General features: G+C 44.6%; 1 protein-coding gene across 2 annotated transcripts; it reads left to right on the top strand.

Annotated features, from left to right (window-relative positions):
* Positions 1-341: 341 nt before the first annotated feature.
* LOC137412623 (phosphopantothenoylcysteine decarboxylase-like) lies at positions 342-6,718 on the top strand. 2 transcript variants are annotated; one of them, XM_078779885.1, is made up of 4 exons: positions 342-374; positions 2,429-2,653; positions 2,845-3,013; positions 6,385-6,718. In XM_078779885.1, exons 2-4 carry the CDS (start codon positions 2,462-2,464, stop codon positions 6,474-6,476), a joined length of 453 nt encoding a protein of 150 aa, XP_078636011.1. In that variant the 5' UTR covers positions 342-374; positions 2,429-2,461; the 3' UTR covers positions 6,477-6,718. The 2 variants fall into 2 exon arrangements, 1 of the variants encoding a protein (XP_078636011.1); XR_013623809.1 differs by lacking the exons at positions 342-374; positions 2,429-2,653 and having other exon boundaries at positions 3,012-3,068.
* Positions 6,719-9,670: the final 2,952 nt, after the last annotated feature.

Here is a 9,670-nt window from a genome sequence, read left to right on the forward strand (position 1 = left end):
AGCTGACCGCCATTACGGTACGTAATTCGATTTCTTATGCGCATTATTTCTCCCAATTCAGTCAGAGCGAAGGGCGGAAGCGAAGAGCGTTGTTTTTTTTGTTTACGGGCGTACGGGCGGGGTAGAGCGTACGGGTAGCGTTTTTTTTTTTTTTTGGCAAGGAACGGGCACCCACGTACGGGCAATGCCCTAGTATTAATTAATACCAGTAATATTAACAACAATAATAACAGTAATATATTTTGGCAATAATAACTACAAACGTAAGCCACCTCCCTCCCTCTCCCGTCCCCCTCCTTCCCTCTCTCCTCCCCCTCTCGCCCTGGCTCTAGCACATCTGAGCACATTCACCTTTTGACTAGATCATTGCACAGGTATACAATCATCCATCTATACCTCAGCTACCTTCCATTCCTGCCAATTTCCATGTGCTCCTCTATCCCCAATACTTCCAGGTACCTAACTTAAATTTGAACCTATCATACTGTTTCCGCCACCGCCACCATTCCAGGGAGACCATTACATGCATTATTATTTACTAACCTGAGTGAAAGATCCATATTTTACTGCTGTCCCAACTCCTCTTCTTTGTTTTTTTACTCCAAGGCTGTGGCCATTGGTCCTGTCGCTGTCCAAATATACCGAAGGATTAAGAAAAATATTCACCGAGTCACAGCTTAAATAAGGATAGACCGCTGTTTTAACACCCTCTTGAAATGCCGTCGTGCTCCTTAATGCACCACCACCCCGAACACAAGTAACGTTTGGTGAAAGGCCCTGCAGGTGGCAGAGTAATGTTGTGTGTGCAGATGTTGTTTCACAGAGGGATTTCTGCAATTCCAACAGAAGACCTCTGTGGATAACATTTCACCGACTTGAGCGCTGGCTCGCATTTTATTTTGACACATAATGTGGTTATTGAATTGTAAGACCATGGACCGACTGCTAAATTTAGTCTCTGTCAAGTCCGGCTTCGAGCTCGACAGATTCTGACTCGGTCGGTGTTTTACCCCTGACAAAACACCATGCTTGTAATCTGGAAAGCACTGCACATAATAATTTATTCACTTTCTGCGTTATTATTATTTTCTCTGTCAATAGTCGAGGATTCATTCCAAAAGCCATTTGAATTGGCTTTTAAAAATGGGAAGCCGTTTGTTAGGCTTCCAGTTTGATAAAGACGTCGCTCTATTATTGTTCACAATATTTTTGATGCAGACAAAACACCCAGCTTAATTTTTAATCCAAAAGTGGTTCTTCTTCATGATGCGGCACTAGAATGACTTTATACATCAGAATGACCTGGATTATTGCATTGTTAGTGTGTCCGTATGAACCCATGGCTCATGATGAAGGGAGCCTAGGTTCAAATCCCATGTACCAGATGTGTTTGCCTGTCGTCTGCTAATGTCCTGGTAATGCATGTGAAAGCATACTGATGTATATTGGTTCACGAGTTATCAAGTGACCACTATATTCGTCATGTGTGTGCGTCTATCTGTGTGTGTGTCTGTCTGTCCACAGCATAACTACCCGATGATATCATCCGGTCTTGATGAAACTTGGGTGGGAGGTTGATATCTTGATATAGTTGTGTCCTGCCTAGAGTGGGCGTATTGCGCCCATAGTGGGCGGAGCCACGCCCGAAAAAGATGTCTTTTTAGGGGGTAATCGATTTCAAGCTACATCTTCTCCGAGGGAGTTGGTGGAATCTGACAGGAGTTTCGGTATTTGGTTAGGCCAATGTCATGTGTCTAGCCGCACGGAGCTGGATTTTTCATTTTTGCCCCAAGGTCAAGGTCACAAGGTCACGAAATTTAGAAAAGTAGATTTTTGATGGTTTTATTACATTGTTCGCTTCCTCATAGGGTGAAATGTCGTACATGATCTCATATTATCACATACATCATGAAATACAAGTTTTCCAACAAATTTCAGAATCCTCAACCTTTGACCCAAGAAGGTCACAAAGGTCAAAGTTTCAAAGTTGACGGAATCTAACCGAATTTTCGGTATTATGTAGCTAACTAACCTCATAACTGAATATACATTATTTTCTATCTCATTTCAATGTCAGTAACCTTCATTTTGACATTTCAAGGTCACAAAGGTCAAATTTTCAAAATGTCGGAATCAAACCAAATTTTCGGTATTGTGTAGCTAACTAGTTTCATAACAGATAATACATTCCTATTTATATATTTTCAATGTCGGTTTTGACCTTTGTCATTGAATACCGCTCGCTCGTGAACCATCGTCGTCTCCTGACTTTCTATTGTTTTTAGTCATTCTTGAATTATTTCTCAGAATTTTCAAGTTATTACGTCCAGTATCCTTTATTGAAGGTTTGTAGAGTAAGATTGAGAGGCGAATGACCATGATGCACAACAGATTATGACTTCCGCCCGCTCCACCTTCTCCCTCCCAGCCTGAGGTGCAGGTTGTCACCACAGATCATGCTATGCATTTCTTCAACCAAGGGGAAGTCCCGGTCCCTGTTCACCTGGATGCAGACGAGTGGCGCAACTGGTCTCGCCTCTCAGACCCCGTGCTTCATATTGAGCTGCGTCAGTGGGCAGACTTATTGCTCATCGCTCCTCTTGATGTGAACACTCTCAGAAAGCTCGCAATGGGACTCTGTGACAACCTGCTGGTGATGGCATTGCTTGCCACATAAAGGGTCATTGTATACCACACCGCACACTGCACATAATATTTTCTGTACCCGTAGATGATGTGTTGTTTTGTGGACAAAACTGTTTTTGTGTTGCTGTGGTTGCGCTGCATCAGTCTAACCTCAAAGAAGAGTGTTTTTTTGTGCTAATGTCCAGTACCATTCCACAGACATGCGTCGCACGAGCCTGGGACAGCGAGCGACCCTTCCTGTTCTGTCCAGCACTGAATACACACATGTGGACACATCCTCTGACGCGGCAACACGTAGACAAACTCCGCCATTTTGGTTACATGGAAGTGCCATGTGTCTGCAAGACCCTCGCTTGTGGAGAAACTGGTGATGATATTGCAACTGCCCAGTCACATCATTCACTTTAGGCTGTGTTAAATTGGTGAGCTATCTTACTTGACAGCCTTCAGCTCCTAGGTCACTACAGAGGAGTTTCCTCTTTACCCCTCTTCTATCACAGTTCCGCATTCTTGCTCAACACGCTTTGCTTCTTTCAGCTAGCCTCCCTTGCTTTACGTCATTTCAGACATGCAGAGGCAATCGATGTGCTTCTTCTTTCATTCTTCCCTCTGATAAACCGCATGCTGTTCCCCCACTATCTCCAACCGAACAAGGTCAAATTCACCAGTCTTTGCTTTCGTTCTTCCCACCTCATTATCTTGCCTGCCCTTGTCATCGGAAGTCATTCTGAATGACTACAGACGGTACCATTCTAGATAAAGAAAATGTTCCCACGTCAGCAGTCACGTTGGCCAGGAAACAAACGTGGGACGTACCACTGTCTATCATGTGTTTCATGTCACATGTTTCAATAATTTACAGTGAAGGAGCGACTGTCTCCGCACGAATTTATTGGAAATTCATCAAATCGTATTAGATTTCGAAATTTGTTTGGTTTAATTTTTGTACCAGTCGGTATAATAACAATATTGACAATGATCAGATTGAGGGTCTGTGTTTTTTAAAGTTTGACATTTGTGTACTTCATTAGGCTTGTGAACAAGACCTGTGTTGCGTCAAGTCGCTGGATCACCGCAACCTGCCCCCTCGTACGTCCCAATACCAGTGACTTACAGTGCATTCAGAAAGTATTCAGACCCCTTCACTTTTTTCACATTTTGTTATGTTGCAGCCTGATGCTGAAATCGTTTAAATTCATTTTTTCCCTCATTTTTAAAGTTCATTTTTAAAAATTCATTTTAAAAGCCAAACAGTTCAATCTTGGTTTCATCAGACCACAGAATCTTGTTTCTCACAGTCTGAGAGTCCTTTAGGTGCTTTTTTGCAAACTCCAAGCGGGCTTTCATGTGTCTTTCACTGATGAGAGGCTTCCGTCTGGCCACTCTGCCATAAAGCCCAGATCAGTGGAGTGTTGCAGTGATGGTTGTCCTTCTGGAAGGTTCTCCCATCTCCACACAGGATCTCTGGAGCTCAGCCAGAGTGACCACCGGGTTCTTGGTCACCTCTTACCAAGGCCCTTGTCCCCCGATTGCTCAGCTTGGCCGGGCGGCCAGCTCTAGGAAGAGTCCTGGTTGATCCAAACTTCTTCCATTTAAGAATTACTAGGGCATTGCCCGTACGTGGGTGCCCGTTCCTTGCCAAAAAAAAAAAAAAACGCTACCCGTACGCTCTACCCCGCCCGTACGCCCGTAAACAAAAAAAACAACGCTCTTCGCTTCCGCCCTTCGCTCTGACTGAATTGGGAGAAATAATGCGCATAAGAAATCGAATTACGTACCGTAATGGCGGTCAGCTCGTAACGCGCTCAGCTCCGCTCGTCTCACATCGGCCACGCCTACGCAACAAAGCGTTCTGTGATTGGCTGCCGGAAGTGAAGTCTTCACTGTCCGGAAGTTCGCAAATCGCAGTTACGATGAATCGTTTTAATTTAATCGCAGTTTGAATTCGTTTTAAAACATAGTTTAACGGCAACATAGTTTTCCAACGTGAAATAAAAGAATACGCTGTCAAATGTGCCGTCCGAGGCAGAGTCTGATCGCCACGTTCGGCACACGTGATAGCTCGCTGCTCTCTGATTGGTTGAAGCGTTTTTTGGACATAGCTCGGTAAGTACTTCTCCGATTAATTTAAAACCTTGAAAAGGCACATCCTCGGGTCCCCAGCAATATACCTGGCAAGTTTCAAGTATATCGGACCCGTGGTTGTCGAGAAACAGCGGTCACAGACAAACACACAGACACACAGACACACAGAGATTACTGGAATTATAGATAGATGGAGGCCAATGTGCTCTTAGGAACCTTCAATGCAGCAGAGATTTTTTTTGTAGGCTTCCCTAGATCTGTGCCTCGACACAATCCTGTCTCTGAGCTCTGCAGGCAGTTCCTTCGACCTCATGGCTTGGTTTTTGCTCTGAAATGCATTGTCAGCTGTGAGACCTTATATAGACAGGTGTGTGCCTTTCCAAATCATGTCCAATCAATTGAATTTACCACAGGTGGACTCCAATCAAGGTGTAGAAACATCTCAAAGATGATCAAGAGAAATGGGAGGCACCTGAGCTAAATTTCAAGTGTCATAGCAAAGGGTATGAATACTTCTATCAATGTGATGTTTCAGTTTTTTCTTTTAAATAAATTTACAAAACTTTCTAAAATCCTGTTTTCTCTTTGTCATTATGGGGTATTGAATGTAGATTGATGAGGGAAAAATGAATTTAAACGATTTCAGCATGAGGCTGCAACATAACAAAATGTGAAAAAAGTGAAGAGGTCTGAATACTTTCTGAATGCACTGTGTGTATGTTTCGACATTTGAAATCTCACACTTGTGTCCACCAATTTGCCAATGACCAAGGAACTGACTGAAACAATTTGAGATGTACCTGAAGTAACTTCAAGTCAAGGTACTCGTATATTTAAATTACCTTTTGAACGTTGCTATATCTTGGACTGCTGTGTGTAAGTAATCTTGTTCTTATAACTTGTTGAATCCCCTTCGTCTTTGTCTTTCCTCAAACCGATTCCTAAAATATACTGCAGTGTAGAAAGCAAGGTGCGGTATCAGGTTAACGGATGTAAAAACCCTCAACCACCTGTAGTTTTTACTACAGCGTTGTTCACAATGTCACAATGCACCGCTCCTTGTTAGTGCGTCAAATATTTTGAATGGCAATGAACCGCACTTAAGCCTGGTGTTGGTTTAACGGTTAAGGTGTTAGTGTGGCTGGCTTAAGTTCTCAGGGTCTTTAGTTTGAGCCCCTGTCGTGCCGTTGAAATAACACCAGCTGGGTTGACTCAGCCTGTCATCCTTCCGAGGTTGGCAAAATGAGTACCAGCTGACTGGGGTAATGCGCGATTCAAGTATCCGGTGTCGGAGTGGCGACCCGCCCAGGATTTTGCTCCTTAGCCAATGAAACTGCCTCTGGAGGCCAATGCACGTCACGGCATAAAAGGAGTGGTTAATGTTGATCAACCGCACTTAACGGAAAATATAAATGGTGGTCACATTAAAGTTCACGTGAAATACATATCCAGAGAATATTGTCCAACTTTGGATTCAACTTATAATTTGCATTTGCAAGAGTTATTGCATGGGCCACCAGGTCTCTGTGATGGATGTGTAATAATTTAATCGAATTGGTAATTTCCATGTCTGGCTCAATGTATTTTGTCTCTGCTTAACCCAGTGGAGCACCGCCACTGCTTACCTGTTGATATCCGTGTCATCTGTTCCAGGCATGGGAGCAATGGCAGAAGTATCTACGATTGTTAAAGCTGTACGTGAGCGTCTATGGCCAGATGAAAGAAGTCAGGTGGACAATGGCTGAGCATCGAGTTGGAGATGACAGATCGGTGAAGAGTTTTGAGTTTGAATGATAACTGTTCCATCGTGACATGGAGGAGTTTCCTGCTGCTGCAGTTCTTTGCTTAGTTAGAAACATGATGATCATTTGTACGAGTCATGGTTGTGGAAGCTATAAAAGGAGATGTTAAACTGTGAATTGAAGGTATAAGATCTACCTGGGAATTGAAGGTATACCTGAGAATTAAAGTTGTGATTGTAAAGTCATTCCTTGTGTGTTGTCTGTATTTAATGATATAGATTCATGTGCCATATTATCCAAAATAAAAAGAAGACATTCAGCGATAATGATGGTGAAACGTTGCTCGCAGGATTGATCCAATCTGGATGGACAGGTATCATGAGCGTGCCCTTCATTCCATTACCAAAGATGAAGATGGAATTTTCATTCATTAATTTCATATGTAGCCTTCTACTCTTCACACTCTTCACAAAAGACCCATGGGATCTTTAACGTCCACCAAGCACTGCTGGCATATGCGACATCCAGTTTGATGTCCATCCTTTCAGTTTATCAGTTCCTCCCAGTTCATCAGTTCCTCCTTCCAGTTCATCAGCTCCTCCTTCCAGTTCATCAGTTCCTCATTCCAGTTCATCAGTTCCTCCTTCCAGTTCGTCAGTTCCTCATTCCAGTTCATCAGTTCCTCCCAGTTCGTCAGTTCCTCATTCCAGTTCATCAGTTCCTCCCAGTTCGTCAGTTCCTCCTTCCAGTTTGTCAGTTCCTCCCAGTTCATCAGTTCCTTCCAGTTCATCAGTTCCTCCTTCCAGTTCATCAGTTCCTCCTTCCAGTTCATCAGTTCCTCCTTCCAGTTCATCAGTTCCTCCCAGTTTGCCAGTTCCTCCCAGTTCGTCAGTTCCTCCTCTCATTTCGTCAGTTCCTCCTCCCAGTTCGTCAGTTCCACTTCCCAGTTCGTCAGTTCCTCCTCCCAGTTCGTCAGTTCCACTTCCCAGTTCGTCAGTTCCTCCTTCCAGTTCGTCAGTTCCTCCTCCCAGTTCGTCAGTTCCTCCTCCCAGTTCGTCAGTTCCTCCTTCCAGTTCGTCAGTTCCTCCTTCCAGTTCGTCAGTTCCTCCTCCCAGTTCGTCAGTTCCTCCTCCCAGTTCGTCAGTTCCTCCTCCCAGTTCGTCAGTTCCTCCTCCCAGTTCGTCAGTTCCTCCTCCCAGTTCGTCAGTTCCTCCTCCCAGTTCGTCAGTTCCTCCTCCCAGTTCGTCAGTTCCTCCTCCCAGTTCGTCAGTTCCTCCTCCCAGTTCGTCAGTTCCTCCTCCCAGTCCGTCAGTTCCTCCTCCCAGTTCGTCAGTTCCTCCTCCCAGTTCGTCAGTTCCTCCTTCCAGTTCCTCTGTGAGATTGTTATGTGATCAGCATCCCTGTGATTGTTTGACCGACTCGCCCATGTACCAGTTAGTCAGCGTGCAAATTCTGTCTCTTCTCTGAAACCAGGTGACTCCTTCCATATCTGTTCAGCTTTCTCAACTACCTCCTATTCCTCCTCCTCGATTCAATTTTTTTTTCACTCCAAAAAGAGCCAAGAACTCATTCTACCTGTACTTCCTTCCTTTGTTCATTCTTTATCCCAACCTTTTCTCAATATCTCCAACTCAATCTTGATTAAATGAATTAAAAGCTTTTTAATAACATTTTAAAATGTTTCACTTTCCTTATTTCGCCATCAGGAACACCTCACGTGTTCCGCTTCATCACAATCTATTCCTATTCTTCTTCTTCCTCTTCACAAGGCTTATTTCCAAAATCTGTGTCACTTCTTAAACACTTGGTCCTCTCCCATAACTACAGCACCACTTTCCTCCATGCTTTCAATAACCATTCATTTTAGCTCGCCTGTTATGTCTTTCTCAGTATATCCAGTCAGTTTGGGAATCTTGACAAGTCTATTTTGGAGAGGTTGTTTGCACATAACAGTCAATTCCCCTTTACGTCAACACCATCAACGATGTCAAACCTCTCCAGGTCAGTATCCTCCCCTCATCTACATGCCTGCATCCTTCCAACCTTACCCATCTCTCTCTCTTCAGCAACTGTTCACTTCACGTCCCCTCTTTCTACATCCCCCTTCGATCTTTGCCCCTCCCCTCAAACCTCAGCCCCACCCACTTCCTCCAGTCTTCCCCCACTCCTGACCTTCTCCCCTCTGCTCTCTCACCCACTTCTTGCTCTCCCACCCATCACTCCACCTCCTCCCATCTTCCCCATTTCCCAACCCTCCCCCATCTCTCCCCTCCACCCCCCCCCCCTGTCACACACCCTCCCAGCTTTTACCCTGCCCTGCCCAGTATCCCAGCTCATTTCCACATTCCTGGACTCTCCCAATAGCGGCTCCTCTACTGTGTGGACTTCAAACATCAAAGGTCTCCACTCCGACCTGACAGATCTCTCAATCCAGGCTGCTGATAATATACCAGGCATCATCTGTTTAACAGAATCCTTCCTCCCACAGGATGTCCCTGACTCCATGTCTCTCCCTGGCTATTCCCTCCTTTGGTTTGATGGACCAGAACCCTGTCATTGTGGCGGCGATGCAGTTTACATAAAGAACTCCATTTCTTACTGTCCGTGTACTACTCTAACATCTCCCAAACCCCAAGAGTAACTTTGGCTGCGACTTCACCTTCGCTCGCACCTCTTACCTTCGCCACCGAAGGTGGATGGAGGCTATGTTTTCACTCCTGTCTGCCTGTGTTGGTGAACAAGATATTTCAAAAAGTTGTGGCCGAATTTGGCGGAGAGGTTGTGTATGTGAAATGCATGGAATTATTAGATTTTGGTGAAGATCCGGATCTGGATCCGAGAAATATTTGATTTGACACCATTGAGAGGGCAAAAACCGATACATAGGATATTTCAAATGGTTATGGACGGATTCAGACAGAACTTGGAGAATGAGTTGGTTTGGCGACAAGAATAAGCCATTAGATTTTGGTTTATGTCAGAATCCAGATCTGGCCTATCAGTAGGATACAAGACGTAAACTATTGAGCCTGGCAGAGGTACAGAGAGAGACGGGTTTGGGACACAACATTTAGAGGCAAACACAGAGTTGAGGCATTCAGCTTTTTCACGTGCGGAGTCAGCTGTGTAGCCGTTTGAGGTAAGGGAGGGAATGGAGGGGGGAACAAACACCAGAAACAGATTTGACAAGATGCCAC

This window comes from Myxine glutinosa, chromosome 6 (genome assembly GCF_964187855.1).
Source record: "Myxine glutinosa chromosome 6, kmMyxGlut1.1, whole genome shotgun sequence".
NCBI classification, from domain to species: domain Eukaryota; kingdom Metazoa; phylum Chordata; class Myxini; order Myxiniformes; family Myxinidae; genus Myxine; species Myxine glutinosa.

Excerpts from the sequence above, each read along its gene's own strand:
- LOC137412623 (XM_078779885.1), top strand. The coding sequence starts at position 2,462 with ATGCATTTCTTCAACCAAGGGGAAGTCCCGGTCCCTGTTCACCTGGAT. Across the intron at positions 2,654-2,844 it reads GACTCTGTGACAACCTGCTG|ACATGCGTCGCACGAGCCTG; the intron begins GTGATGGCATTG and ends ACCATTCCACAG. Across the intron at positions 3,014-6,384 it reads CCTCGCTTGTGGAGAAACTG|GCATGGGAGCAATGGCAGAA; the intron begins GTGATGATATTG and ends CATCTGTTCCAG.